This window comes from Sciurus vulgaris (assembly GCF_902686455.1).
Source record: "Sciurus vulgaris genome assembly, chromosome: 6".
NCBI lineage: Eukaryota > Metazoa > Chordata > Mammalia > Rodentia > Sciuridae > Sciurus > Sciurus vulgaris.
In genome coordinates, this window is record NC_136466.1 from 165,573,135 (window position 1) to 165,588,414 (window position 15,280).

General features: G+C 43.8%; 1 protein-coding gene and 1 long non-coding RNA gene across 4 annotated transcripts in view; one reads left to right on the forward strand and one right to left on the reverse strand.

Moving 5' to 3' along the window:
• SEMA5A (semaphorin 5A) overlaps window positions 1–15,280 on the forward strand; it is a 447,525-nt gene that overhangs the window by 278,558 nt on the left and 153,687 nt on the right. For all 3 annotated transcript variants that reach the window (XM_079145300.1, XM_079145298.1, XM_079145299.1), the window contains exon 6: window positions 7,574–7,636. In XM_079145300.1, coding sequence (XP_079001426.1) covers window positions 7,574–7,636 — 63 coding nt within the window. The remainder of the gene's footprint in view (window positions 1–7,573; window positions 7,637–15,280) is intronic.
• LOC306664443 lies at window positions 3,250–14,856 on the reverse strand. The gene is made up of 3 exons (XR_013764710.1): window positions 13,858–14,856; window positions 7,491–7,697; window positions 3,250–6,262 (listed from the first exon to the last, which is right to left on the reverse strand). It is a non-coding gene; the product is annotated as an uncharacterized lncRNA (long non-coding RNA).

Below are 15,280 nucleotides of genomic sequence, written 5' to 3' on the forward strand. Positions count from 1 at the left end.
CCTCTGGCCCTGCCCTTCTCCTCACAGAGAAGCTACCTTCCTGTTCCTGGCCTCATGGTGCCGATGAGCTGAAGTGTTTCGAAGAGAAATCATGGAGGTCCATTTGCCACAGAGGTGCAGCGGCTAGCGGGCTTACCCAGTCAGCTCAGGGCCTCTCTGGTCTCATGCACCCATTCTCCATGGGGTCCCTAGAGGGACACTCTGCAGCCACGTCCAAGGGTGTGGGCACGGGGCATTCTGTATCCATTCTTCTGTGCCACAGCCAGGCATCCAGTGCTACCTAAGTGCAAGGCATCTTTTAGGTGCTACAGGTACATAAGTGAACCAGGAGGCCAGGCCACCTGCCCACAGGCACTCTGCTTGCTCGTGGGGAAGGAGTGGCATTTGCAGATTTGTGTACATGGTTACAGAAACTCGAGGAGGTGTGGACATCAGCCAGGACACTCAAACAAAGGCATGCAAAAGGTGGGGACATTAGCTAGGTGGGCATGTGTGGGAGGGTATTCCAGAGAGTAAAGCCAGCTGGCTCAAGGACCACACTGAGCAACTGATGTAACCTGGAAGAGAGTAGGGGAGAAGCAGAAGGAAATAAGTAATCAGATATGATGGAGTATTCCAGATGGCTTTGACTTTAATTCAGCAGTTACTGCATTTCTTTGGAAAATCATATAGTAATAGTTCTCATGTAAAATTAGAGATCCTTAAATGAGATAAACATACAGGGAGCATTTAACACTCTTGCTCACAGAACCACCAGTTCAATAGAGTATTGTCATTATTTGTATTAGATTTGGCAACTAATTTGTTCCCGAGTTGTGACCCTGATTTCTGCATTATTGTCAATCCAAAACTTTCATGTCACATTATTTGTATTGAACCCCTGGGGTCTTAGCTAAGCAGTGATGGGACTTTAACCTCTATTATGAAAATAAAATTCTGCTTTGTCAGGAACCAACTGTTTCTATATTGATGATGTTTAATTTCACAAAACCAACCCAAGGTTCCTGGATCAAGAACCTGGCCACAGGCCTGTGGATGGTAGAGTTGCACTCGATGAATCATGTGCTGCTTAAAATCCATACGAGGGCTGTGAGCGGGTCCAGAGGCTTTAAAAATGAATACATTCCATGACAAGGGGGTCGATGGCTTTCATGATTAATATTTCCTGAATGCCAGCAGCTCCAAACTTAGACTTACACACATTTCTGTGCTTCAGGTGTATATTATTTTGAATTATGGGAAAGAGAAACTAAGAAACCTGGAGAATGACGTACCAGGGGAAGCTGATCTGATGCCGTCACTCACAGCAGTGTGGCGGCTCCTGAGGCAAGCAGTACAGAGCCTCACGGAAAGCCCTCTAGCCAATGTCCTCCTCCAGAGTCTGATAGTGAGCGTCACCCTCACCCACGAGTTGAGATTCCAAACCGAGAGATGTGCAGGAAGCATTTAGCACTTGGCTAGCACATCACGAGTTTAATCACTTATTATTTTACATTAGATTTGGCAACTAATTTGTTCGAGAGCAGTGACCCTAACTTGTCCACTACTATTAATCTAAAGTGTTTACTTTTGTCACAATGTTTATACTGAGTTAAAGAGTATCCGCCCCAAATCCACGCCTACCCAGCTCTTAGAATGTGACCTTATTTGGAAACAGGGTCTTTGCGGATGTAATTAGTTAAGATGTGGTCATTACTGGACTCTTATGGCCCTAATCCAGTGACCAGTGTCCTTATGAGAAGGACATTTGGACAGAGAGATCTGGGAAGAGGGCCCTGTGAAGATGGAGGCAGACCCTGGAGGAACGCCTGGCTGACAGGAGCCGCTGTGGGTGGGAGAGAAGTCCGAGACCAATGCTTCCTCAGTTTCCAGAAAGAATGGCCTGTCGGCACCTTGATTTCAGGACTCCAGCCTCCCAAACTGCAAGAATAAGTTCCAGTCATTAAAGTCAGTCAGTTTATGGTACTTATGGTACCACAGCCTTAGGAGAAGAATCCATTGTCTATGTTAATTAATAAGCAATGTCCATTCAACATGTTGGCTGCCACTCTGCAGCTGTCAGAGTAACTTGGACTTGATGTTCCGTGACAGAAAATCTTGGCTTATTAATATGGAGCTTGAAAATATTATACCACAATTTATGGGAATCTCTAGGGTTAAGATGCATCCCCTAATTGGGGCTTGATGTCAGTATAATGAGAATAAAAAACAAACAAACAAACAAAAAAAAAAAACAGTACTTAGATGATATTACGAAAGTCCCTTTCCTGTCTTCTGATTTAGAGGTTGCCTGGAGTAAAGAACTGGACTTGCCTTATATGACTGAAAGGAAACACACGTATACTGTATATTAATATGTAAAATGAACAGATGCACACTAATGCACACTAAGAAGCAAATGTGGTATATATATGTGATGAAATATTACTCAGCTTTAAAGAAGAATGGAATTATGGCATCTGCTGGTAAATGGATGGAGTTGGAGAATATCATGCTAAGTGAAATAAGCCAAACCCAAAATACCAAAGGTCGAATGTTTTCTCTGATGTGCAGATGCTAATTCCCCATAGTGTGGCAGCGCTAGGGAAGAATAGACTTACGTTAGATTAGGTAGATGGGACTGAAGGGAGTGGAAGGGGTGTGGGGGTAGGAAGGACAGTAGAGAGAAACAGACATCATTACTCATGCACATGTATGACTGCATGACCCATGTGATCCTACAATACGTACAATCAGAAAATGAAAAATTATACTCCATTTATGTATGATTTATCAAAATGTATAAATGCATTCTACTGTCATGTAAACTAATTAGAAAAAATTAAAAATTAATTTAAAAAAGAAGTATAAGCTGGGGGGAATGTTGGGCAGTTACTTGAACAGTGACTGCAGTATTTGCCACTTCGTGACTATTGTTTGCACACAGAGTTTGAACTTACGTTGTTTTGAAAATGACATGGTGGCCAGCAGAGGAAAGAGAGACCGTGTCCTCACTCAAGGTGAACCAGGCTGACATTGTATTCAAGTCGCACAACAGTCACAGCTGCAAGTTCCAACTTGCTTTTTGTTCTGATCAGAGATAAGGCCTCACATTCCCTGACAATTTGTTTACAATGGTCACAACAATGTAACGTTCTGCAGTGTGTCACAGAAACACATGACATAAGAATATAAATGCAAACATATGAAAAAAAAGAAGCCCTCAGGTGGTTGTTAATTTTTGGCACTATGTAATTAAACTAGTTTTTTTAATGTTATCTTTTGCCAGTATCTAATTAGCAGAGCCATCTGCTGAGAGAGCAGTGGCCCATCTGCATAGAATGTTGTTCTCTTCACTTTTATGAACAGTATCTTCCATTGCTAGTCCCTGTCTAATTAACTTCTCTTGCTGTGGAATGTGATAATGCATAGCTTTGTTTATATGCTTCTGAGAACTGTGGATTTATATGTATGTAACACATACATCAAAAGAGCCAATCTCTTTTTCTTTCCAACGTCTGATTTTATCCTGAGATCACAGCTCCATTTATCACAACTGGAGCAAGTCTGTGTGGAAGGGTGAGCTGTGTGATACCATGAAGCAGCAGGCACCACCTTGCCCACCCCCTCAGGGCTCCTGCTGGTAAAAGAGATTTTCCGTAAGCCCACTCTGCTTCTGTACAGGTCTATTTTAGCACTGTCGCTTCCTAAAAGTTGAGGATGCCGTAAGCCTGAACCACTGGATCTGAGAGGAACCAGCATGTGTCTTCCCCAACAAGGAAAACGAGCACTGTAGCCTTCTTAGATCTAACACCATGCTGTCTAGGTTGATGAAATACATTTTATTGTGAATTAATATCTAATCGTGCAATTGTGATCCATATGTCTGCTTTTCCTTCCATAAATCATTATATAGCAGAGTGTCTTGCATTTGATAGATATTTAATGGCTATTTTTTAAATGGAGGAAAGATGTATGAGTGTAAAGCAAAACTTTTATAAATTGATAGCAGATATGTTATTTTTATGTATGTGCAGGAAAAAAATCGGTCCCAAAAGAAACCATTGTATTTGTCAAACTCTTTGCCCACTATAGTCTCTGAATATTCAAGTAACCACAATATTTTGGCTTTGTCTGCTACTGAGACACACAATGAACGCTGAACATTGAATGGGATAGAAAATTAATATTCTTGTCTCTCCTGGGCTAGGTTTGCAATAGGTAAATATTTAAGATGACAAAAATTAAAGTTCTTAAAAAAAGAAGACTCAGGAAACAGTACTCTAAGAGTCGTGTTGAAATCTGAAATGCAGCGTGCCTTCACGTTTGTTTTGGCCATCAGAGAGGGAGGTCTTGGGGGAGGGAAAGTGTCTGAAATGAATCTGAAGACAAGTAGAAAGTTAGCTTCACAAATCAATGGATTTTGTTCCAAATTAATGACATACAGATGGGTTAGGTAGACTTTCGTTGCTGGGATCCAAATACCTTGAGAACAGCTTGGAGGAGGAAAGGTTAATTTTGGGCTCTTGGCTTTAGAGAGTCAGTGGGTGGTGGCTGGCTCCACCATTCTGGACCCAAGGAAGAGAAAGTATCAGGGTCAAGGGTGTGGAAAAGGAGAAGAGCTCACTCACAGCAGCCAGGAAGCTGAGAGGGAGAGGGGAGGAGAGCACAAGGAAGCCGCACCCCTCAGAGTCCACTCAGTGACCCCCCTCCTCCAGCCAGGCCCTGCCCGCCTGCAGTCACCATCCATTGGTCCATTCCGACCAGGAAGGACTGATGAGGACCCAGCTCTTAGGAGCCAGTCATCCCAGCTCTGAGCTCTGGGGGACACCTCAGATTCAAACCCCAATAGAGCAACAAAAATCTTCATTGAGAACAGAAGGAGAAAGTCTGATTAAAGGGGACCTAATTGATTAGAATGAATCTAGCAGAATAAAGGAAGTGTGACCAGAATTAAAAGGACAGTAAGTTCAAAGGGAAGAGTGGATAACTTGGGGAAATGAGATCTAATACACAAAAGCGCCACTGATTTCTGTATTGGTCTCCTATGGACCCTTTTTCTTCTTCCCTCCATAATGCCATGTGATCCGACGGGCGACGTCTCCTTTACTGAGTGAACAGAAGGGCACTGTTCCATAATCTGGAGCTCTCAATTGTAGTGTGATCTGGAAAAGTCCCTTTTGCTCACTCCATTCTTTTTACAGTTCTGTGATACCCCATGATATATGTTTATCCCTACTGTTTTCTGCAATAAAGTCCCCTCCTTAATATGAAAATTCTCTATAGCCCATCTTCTCTTTAGGTAGCGAATCCACAGAAAAGCTATACCATCCTAGTCTTTATTGAATTCTGGATTTGAATATTATTTGCATGCTGGTGACACTGTAATAAAAAAAAATGCCTTGGGAAAGTAATTTTTCTACTTTTAAAAATTGTCTTCAGAAAAACCTTTAACACTTGCCTTATTTTCTGTTGGTCTAATAAACCTGTGTGAGCAGTGGTTATGTTCAGTGTACTGGATAAAGTAGTGAAATATTTATGAAAACTCCCACACTCTTTTTTCTATTACTTTCCCCTTCCCGTCCTTGGCCAATATTTATCTTGAAATGAGAAGCCGCCCGAGCACCGGGTGGACCTGAGAAGCTGTTTGTTCCCCATGTTGACAGCAGGGACTGAACGGTTTTGATGGCCCGTGACGAACCATCTTCTCCCTTAATCTTGGGAGGAACTGGCCTCCTCGTAGTCCTGGGTTTATAGCGGCCACCACTGATAGCTAGTAAGACTCCTGGACCAAGGAGAGCCACTGTGGATGCCCGTTGAGCTGAAGTAGTCCACTGGCTAGTTTTCCTAAGAATTATCAAACACTGACTCCTGGCTGACTTACAGCACCGAATGCTCTGGTGACATAAAGTACACTTATGAGGAGTTCAGCTCTGCTGGGAGTGTGCAGAGTGTGCATAGCGGATCAGTCCTGTGTTCAGTTTAAGTAAAGACAAAGACACGGATATCTTTATTTGTATAAAAACAACAGCCAGCTTTAAAAGAGATCTCAGGAGGAATTCACTGGAGGTCCATGCAGATGCGCAGGCTGCACTTATGTCCCTGTGTCTCCTCTTCGCTTCCCGGGACCTGTGGACACACCCCGGGACGTCATGCCGGTGCCTCTCATCTGGAGGTCATCCTTTCGGGAAAAGCATTTGCCTTCCTGAATGGAGCTCTCCCCTTCATTTGCTTCAGAGGCTGATTAGCTGTTACTTCCCAAGTGCGACCTTCTTCAAGCACTCTGCACAGGAAAACATCACAGAAAGAATTCCGAATTCTCTTGTCTGTTGTTGACATGGACAGAAACCCCCAAGTCTGCCCAAGAGAGGACAGTGACAGTGTTATTTCTGTTCAAGACACTCAAGTGGTTCTCTCTGGGATCTTTTCTAATGGACTCAAGTTTGCCAAGTAAGATAAGCTATACAAGATGCAGTGTGTTATGACTTAATCTCTGTTATGTAACAATCTTTGGAGGATGGCAGATAGCAGATAAGTTGTTAGCCTGACTTTATTATTCTCCCAAGCTTAGGAGAATTGGGGGAAAAAAATCTCACTAGCAATAAGGGTAAAGGAGTATTTTCCTTCATATTATTTGATATTAGTTTTTATTTGGTTTAGATTATTGTTTGATATTAGTCCAGATTAACAAAATATTCTGTCAGCTATTTTCCTGATAATGACTTAACTGGTACATATCTCAGGTTCTTCAGAAATCCAATCCTAACAGTAACCCAGGAAATAATGCAATAGAAGTTGAGGAAACAAAATATTTTCACCCTATAAAAATCTACATGCTGTACAGTAATAGGAAAGAAAAGCAATGCAGATGTTCAAAATGATTCACAATCTCAGTATATTAATATGTGCAGGCATTGTGTCTTCCTGTGAAGCAAGAACTGTGTATTAACTCATCACATATTCTGTTTGTGATTTCAGGTGTGAAAATATACAGATCAAATTGATCAGCACAGATTAGATTTGGAGTCAGAAAAATATTTAAATGTCTTGGCTCTCAATATTTAGTCAAACCTATTAACAGAATGAAAATTGTGGGTACTGGGGGGAAACAGTTGATGGGCTCTTTGCACGAGCTAGGTATTGACTGCTGTGTATATTACTTGTCATCTGTGAATGTGGATGAGTGACATTCTAAAACTGAGAGTTCTGCAGGTCTAAGTGAGCATTTAGATCACTGTGTTTTGGGGTCCCTGCTTTCAGTCTCTGCCGGGTCTGTCCTGTGGTTCGATTGCCCTGGTCTTCCTGGTGGTCAGGGCCAGGGTCACCCTGGAACGTGTCTCAAATAGGGACTAGATCTGAAAGTCCCATCATTGCTACAAAAAAGCAAATACTCAGGTTATGAATCTTTCAATGCCTATGTTTGGATCCTGAATGTCAGCCCATGGCTGGATTTCCGTGTTCTGCTTCATCCTACCCAGGTGTTGACTCAGGGTGCATCTTCATTTCCTCACCTGGTTATTGAAGCCTTTTTGAATTCCCCCCTTTCATTCAGTCAGAGCCGTAACAGTTGCTGTTGGTTTGGTGTTTTCTACAGGCCGTGGAGTGGGGATGTGACGAAGCCACCAGGAAGGCCTGTTACAGCAAGGGCAAATCCCAGGTAAGGATGTGAGACCAGGGCCACCACCTGCCTCCATGGACTCTGTGCAGCATTGTGACTCCTGACCACGTGGTGCCCTGTAACGTGAGAAGAGCAAGGTTCAGACTATACAAATACATATACATATACATATACATATACACATATAGAAAATGCTCATGTTTTCAACCTTAGATGGGCATTAATCACAACACCAACCATTTTTACAGAGGACCAAAATATAAGATCAGATCTGATTTGTACTCCAGTCATCAGCCTCAGATATGAACTTGATTGAGGTCTGAGTGTCTTTGGAAAATTTCCCCCATCACCTGGGCAGACTTCCCTCTAGCAGGTGCGCAGACTCGCTGTGCCTCATTCTACAGTGATCACTTGCTGGGGGCACAGACTTTCCCAAGCTTCACCTGCTTCTCTGCCCTTGAACTAAATGGTTTTGAGAATCAGATACTGGGACCAATCTCAGCCAACTTAGCCATCAGGTCTCCTAGAACTGAAGTGAAATACCTCTGAACCAGGGAGAGGAGCTAGAAGAAACTGCAGTCTCGACCAAGGAGACACTTGGAGACAAAGAAAATAGAAAGGAAAAATAGATGACAACTACTTTTAAAGAGATGCTTATCTCCAGAAAATGTATCTGAGATAAACATCAGAAATGGAAAAAAAAAAAAAAAAAAAAAAGTAGTTAACTCCAAGGAGGACTCAGAACATGGCATCTTAAAATAGCCCCCAAATAAATGTGGACAATAATAAAATCAAAAGCACACCAGAGAACTCTACAACCATCTCAGTGAGTTTTATGATTTATGTATAAAATGTTCCAAGGGTGCTACTTAAATGTTCTTTTCCCTGCCTATAATGTTGAACCAGGGTATACAGTCCACACCTGTCAGGGCTCAGGGAGCAGCCAGGCCCTTTCTATGAAGACGCCTGCCCTGAGCGAGAGTGGGGGAGACCCAGGTTCCAGGGCTCGGATGGGGAAACGAATTTCTTTCCTTAGAGTCACAGGATTTGTTGATGGCACCTCTGGGTTTTGTGCCTCTCACATATTAAAGAAAAGCACTAGATGACTCAGTGTAGCCAGGGCCTTGTCCACGTTGTTTGTGAGACCTAATCTTATAAGAATCAGGAGGCTTCCTTTTAGTATGTTATTATGACTTGGGGAGGAAAATTCCTTCTTTTGAATCATACTGGCCCCTTTCACCTTGAGCTGTGGCCAGAGGTTGATGGTTGTTTAGAAATTAAGCAAGTCGACTGATGGGAACAGTGGCACACACCTGTAATCCCAGTGTCTTGGGAGGCTGAGGCAGGAGCAGTGCGAGTTCAAAGCCAGCCTCAACAACTTGGGTAGTCCCTAAACAACTTATCAGTGCTCTGTGTCTAAATAAAATGGGAAAAATGGAATGGGGTTGAGGCTCAGTGGTTAAGTGCCCCTGGCACCAAAAAAATTAAAATAGAAAATGAAAAAAGAAATTAAGCAAGTAATATCCATAGGATAGGAAAAAGCATTACTCACTCAGACACTATATCCAGCTTCCCTGAAGGGACTGGATGGTCCCACACTTCATTGAGTTTTTTTGATACAGAGAAAGAAATTGAGAAAGATACGTGTTGTCAAATAAAACCATATCTTTATAGTTCCTGTCTTTGAATTTGATGAGTTAAGTTTAATAGCAAGTCTCATTAATTGAAAATTGATTCAGAAAGTGTGGGTTGACTTTGCTAAGACTAATGCGTGGAAACAAATGAAGATGAATTTTAAGTCCCATATAATCTGAGAAAGATAAATCATGTTTTCTTTCAGGTTGCATTCAGTACATTGATAAATTCACCCCGAGTTTTAGATATCCTCTGCTCCACTGAAACAATTCAGTTTACATAGCAGGAGCGTGTGCAGCAGGGGCTCACGTGTACAAAATGAGCTGGCGGCTTTGCAGAGGCTTTGGGCCGCTGCAGCCTGGTCCGTGGAGAGTGAGGGCAGAGGACTCCCCATCCTCCAATGCAGGTCTCTCTTAAAATGGTCATTGACAGGGTTACCGTCTGCAGGGGGACCCAAACCCTGCCCCAGGGACACAGAAAGGAGAGAAGCAAGGTAGTCCCTAGAGAAAGGAGAAACCACGCCAAGCACTGGGAACAACTCAGATAAGGTGTTCACTGTCAGCTTGATTGAAATGCAGGGTCTCTTTGGAGGAGTGGAATTCAGACTTTCCTTAGTGATCATGAGCTTAGAAAGAGAATTCAACTATTTTATGTTTGTGCTTGTACTAGCATATTCTGAGAACTTACACTGAATTACAATGTTTCCCTTCTCCCTGAAATAAAAAGAACAATGCAAAATGTGACATCTCAAAAATGAGAAAAATGCCAGTCATTTTAACTGAACTCATTTTTTTCCTGCCACCCCCCCAAAGCAGCCTGCGCTGCTCCGCTTAATACATCTTACTGCCAGGCGGTCAGAGTGCCGTGCACAGGGGAGGTGGTGTGGCGGCAGGGATCCGCCGCCTTGCCCACTCGCTCCTTGGATGAGAGCATTCCTCTGCTAGCTGCAGAGCTCCAGACAACAAAGATGACAACTTGCGTCGTTTTCCTGGTGTTTCTGGGCTAGGAACGCACATCATTTCATGTCTAGAGCACGGATTTACAATTTAGAGAATCTGGTTGAGAGAATTATCCGTAGCTTTTCGTGTGGGCAGGACTAAGTGAGGAGCTAGGTTCTGAGATGCTGAATTCTTCTCAAGTTTCCAGTTCTAATTTCCTTAGAATATGTTCTGCTTACTGTAGCTGCAGTAGCTTAACCATCAAGCAGAAAAGAATCTGTCTGTATGGATTCAAAACATATTTATTACAAGGAAATCTGATGCATTCAGTTCTTCTTTGAAGCAGCATTATAGAAATCACTTTCTGGAACTATGTAAATGTATTTCATATAAATGTTATTTTAAAGACAAATCATCGATTGTCCACTCTTAACAGGAGTTCCTTGTCTGTTTGGGGTTCTGTGTCTGGACTGGAGCTCCTCCCACGCTGACATTTAGGAACTTGACAGAGAAAACACAACTTACTATTGAAGGCCTGAAAGAGCTGCTTTATGCTGACTTTACACTTTGTAGTTCTCAGAAGGATCTTGTTTGTGATCTCATCTCAGGATTTTTGACACTAAGTTCCTAGGATTGTTTTGCTAGCTAGTGGGAGGGTTTTGATTAAAATCCAGGGCTCTCTGAATTGTTCTTCCTGCTGTATCCCTTGGTCCTACCTCCTGAGTTGCCAAATTACACTGGTAAAGAGGTAAACTCCTAGGGATGAGGCGAAGAAAGGCACAACACCCCTGCCTAACAACTTGGAGGCTGACATTTTCACCTGAAGTCTCAATGTTTATGAAAGCCGTAAATTAATCAGTGTGTGTGACACACTATAGAACCAGCTTTGTTCTTTACAATCACTTTGAAAATAGAGGATGCTTTAGACAAAATACTAACGTCATGTGAGGATTATGTACACCCAATTTTTTTTTTTTTTTTGTGATTGAGATGTTCAAACAAGTTTCCTATGGAGTCCGTGTGGTTTAGAATATACACAGCATATTTGAAATATTAAGCCACTGTACATCACATAGCATAAAACATACAATTATATACGGGTATGTGCTTATTTTTCCTCTTTCTCTTTATATATGCAGTCACAGATTCCTCATTCACAGATTCAACCAACCATGATCGGGTGCAATGCAGTGAGGACCACCACGGTCACACCTGTACTGAACATGCACAGAGCGTTTTCTAGTTATTATTCCCGAAACAATACAGCAGCTGTTTACATATCACTGCATTATATTGGGTGTTATAACTCATCTAGAGATAATTCAAACTACACGGGAGGATGTGCAGAGTTTATAAAGAAATGCTACCTCTTTTTTATGAGGCACTTGAGATTTTGGTATCCTTAAGGGTTCCTGGAGTCAATCCCATGAATACCTAGGAAGTACTGTGTATTGCATCTATAACATGTATGTACACATATGCATCTCTCTCTCTCTCACACACACACACACACACACCCCTGATTGGATGCCATGTGTTTGTTTTTTGAGAATCATTTGGTAATCATGACTTTGGTTGGTGAACATTCCACTTTTCAAAGTCTCCTGCAGTTACTAGAAATGTCTGCTCTTTAGCGCTCTGGGTGCTCACAGAGGAAATGCATCAAGGGAAAATCACTGTGGTCACCAGTAATGCCCTGGCTAGCCTCAGGCCAGCAGGCTTCCAACCCACCCCTCTTCCCTGAAATTGATGGGTTGTGTGATGGACTGGGTGCTTCTGAGGTGACACTGAGGGATCTTCTCTCTTGCAGGTCTTCTTTCTACACGGATTTATAGTCTTTTTAAAGCATAACAGACTTGTTGAGGGGAAAAAATATGAAGTGTTATAAAACAAAACCAACTAATTAATCAAGGAAACATGTGGTTTCTCTCCTGGGTCTGGGTTTGGGGCCTGTGCCCTTGAAACCAAGTGGGCAGTGCCCACCCCCTCTGGGAGGCCCCATTTGAGGTGGCGACCTTGCATCTGGGCTCTCTGGTCTCACGGAACTGGCCTGGGAGTCAAGGACAGGTTGACCTGCCTGAGCGTCAAGGACAGGTGGATCACACAAGGGGCCCTTTAATATTCAAGTGATGTCATCTCAGTATCAACCAGACAAGCTCTCTGTATCAAGACAGCTCTCTGTATCAACCAGAAGCAGCAGGCGGCTGTGGCCTTGGAGAAGTGCACCACAGCTTCCTGGAGAACCAGAATCCATTAAATCCTCTGAACCCATTTTCAAGGTAGAGAAGCAGAATAGAAGAAAAAATTCTTAGATGAGAAAAGGAAAATCGTAGGCATTTAAATTTGCTGATTTATAAGAGAAACCCTGAAAGGACCCCTGGAGACTTCTGCGGAGATTGTGCCTGTACTTGAAACTGGGGATTCCGAGTACTGCTCCAAGCAAGTGCAGATAGCCCAAGGAAAGGCCGAGCTGGCAGCAGGGAGTAGCAGGGCGATTTGCTGGAACATCTTCACCCGGATTATCTGTTTCAGATTGCCCGCAGGAGTAGCCTGCCCTCTATGGAAGGAAGTCTGACGCCCTACGCCCTTGCCTCTCATTCTTTGACTCTCCAACTCCTAAATGTAACTTGTGCTCAGAAGCTGAGTACCTCAGCTTTCTGCCTTTTCTGTGTTTACATTATTTTGCTTGAACTTGCCCCCATCTCTCTTGAAAATAAGTTATTACCTTAAATACGTGTATCTGTTTAGGTTTCGGGTGAGATAGTTTGTGAGGAAACGCCAGGGAACTTTTCAGAGGGCGGGCACAGGAAGGCCGTGAGCCTGGCTAAGCCACCATCTTGATGACCAAGCAGAGGCACAGGTACCTGGGGCCTCCACAGGTTCCTCTTGAAGGACCTGTGAGTGAGCCACCTAGACCTGGACCCTGCTGGCAACACAGCCCTCCTGCACCCTGTGTGAATGGAGCGCACTATGACCAGGCTCAACTAGAACATTCCCCCAGCACCCTCAGCAGGTTCATTAGGCTTCTCCAGGCTCCATAATGCATTCAGAACAGTTCTGCACTGGCCTCCTTCTCTGGCTCTCCTGATGGCTGACGTTGACCTCCTCCCTTCCCGTCCTGCCTGAAGCTCAGAGAAGCTGCCTGCTGCCTTCTCTCACCTGGTCCTGACAACCAGACATGATCCTCTCTCCTCTGCTCTACTGGAACAGTGCTGCATCCTCTCTCGTCTCCTTTGTCCGCTGCGTTTTTCAAACTGCCACTTCGGAGCCGCCTGCCTGCCTGGCACTCATCCTTCTGCATCCCCGTTTTCACACAACTGACCTACTTTCTGGTTCTGCCTCAGAATTGTCGTGGGTCTCACCGTTTTCTATCTGGCTTGCTCCCCTTTCCAAAATTGACTAGAGGCCCTTGCTTTCTCTACCAGGTCGGCAGAACTCAGCTGCGAGATCCTATCTTTCCAGTCTGCATGACTTTCGGGAATATTTCACCCTTGACCGTGTTGTTCCTGCTTATCTGACTGCCCCTAGTGCATGCGTACCCCGCAGAGGCTCTTGTTTTAAAAAAGAAATGTTCCTTTCCATCTTGTAGTTGAAACAGCTCCAAAAGCAGCAACAACAAACCAACAAAATCCGCAGCCCCTGCCCGGGGGTGATTTTCCACCCCAGTCCCTACCGAGTTGTCATTACCTTGTCTGTCACCCATCACGGCCCTCGGTGGCCACCTTCCTTCTTAACCCTCACTGGATCTGTCTTTGCAAGCTCCTGGGTGTCTCTGCCGGCAGAGGTGGGGTTTCTGCCACGTCCTCCCTGTTCCCAGACTGGGAAGGGGTGCTCTGGAGCTCCTCGTTTGGCTCTTTGCCTTTGGGACTGTGCTTCCCTTTCCGTATAAAGATGTCAGAGAGGAAACATGGCTTCCCCAGCTGCACGCCTTCCCCCGTCACCCCGCCTACTCCCTCTGCTTACTCCTTCCTTCTTGACTTAGCTCTCTCAGGAGTATTTTTCCTTCTCAGTTTAGCAACTGGTGATGGTTTGTTGTTACTATTTTTAGTGATAGTGTTGGAAGAATTATCTGCCCTTGACGTTTCCCTACACATTTAAAAGCAGATTCAAGTATCTGAGTGCTCCATTGTCGGAGGCAGGCTGTGGGTTCTGCAGATGAGCATCGCCTTGAGACGGGGATTCTGTTGGGCTGAAGGGAGGACTGCTGCACCACCGTATCGTCCAGAGTTCAGACAGTATGTGATTCAACTGCCCTGACACCTCCACGCCCTGCTGATTTGCTGGGTTCTGGCATTGTCCTTTCACATCTGACATCTTGGTCCAGGCATGAAGTGACAGAGCTGGAATTATGAGGGGGCTTCCTGCCCGGCTCCCTTGCTCCAGTCTCCCCGTCTATCTTATCTTCCACATTTGAGTCTTAGTGTCCTTCAGTGAGATGTATGAGCTCAATTCACATTGACATGCACTAAGAGCATTAAGGGCTCCTTCAGTGAACTCCCTAGGCTGGCCTACCTGGCCCATGTCTGGCCCCTAGGTTATCTGTTGCTTCTCCGTTTGATGTTTTAGCCTTAACTGTGACGTCTAGCACTGTGCCTACTGAAGAGTAGCTCAAGAATGACTGAAGGGATGTCTCCTGCCCACATCCATCACTGCTATGACCACACCTTAGATTCTCGATGAAAGCTTTGCAGCCATAAAAAATGACCCACTTCAAGGTTTTCCCCCAGCGTGGGGTTTCTCCAGAACGTTCTGGAAACCCTTCTGTGTTAGTAATGTTTTTACTTGTCAATCAGTGAGTTAGAAGTGTCTATAGATATTTGCTGTGCATTTAATGCAATTTGAGCCTCTCATAAAAAAAGGTCATTCCAATTCTTGACAGTTCTACATATAACTTTCTTAGTGAAGAAGCATTTACAATGTTTTTATGAAGTGCCAGGGAAGTTTTCCAAAACACTGTTCAAGAGCAGCATCTAATAGATTCCTTTTATTTATTTTCCTAATACATGCTCAGGAAAATGTAAAGTTTGCACTACAATCCAGAAGAACCTATGATGATCAAAGGAAGATGCAGACTTTCAGAATTTAATTGAACACACATTTGTCTCATAAA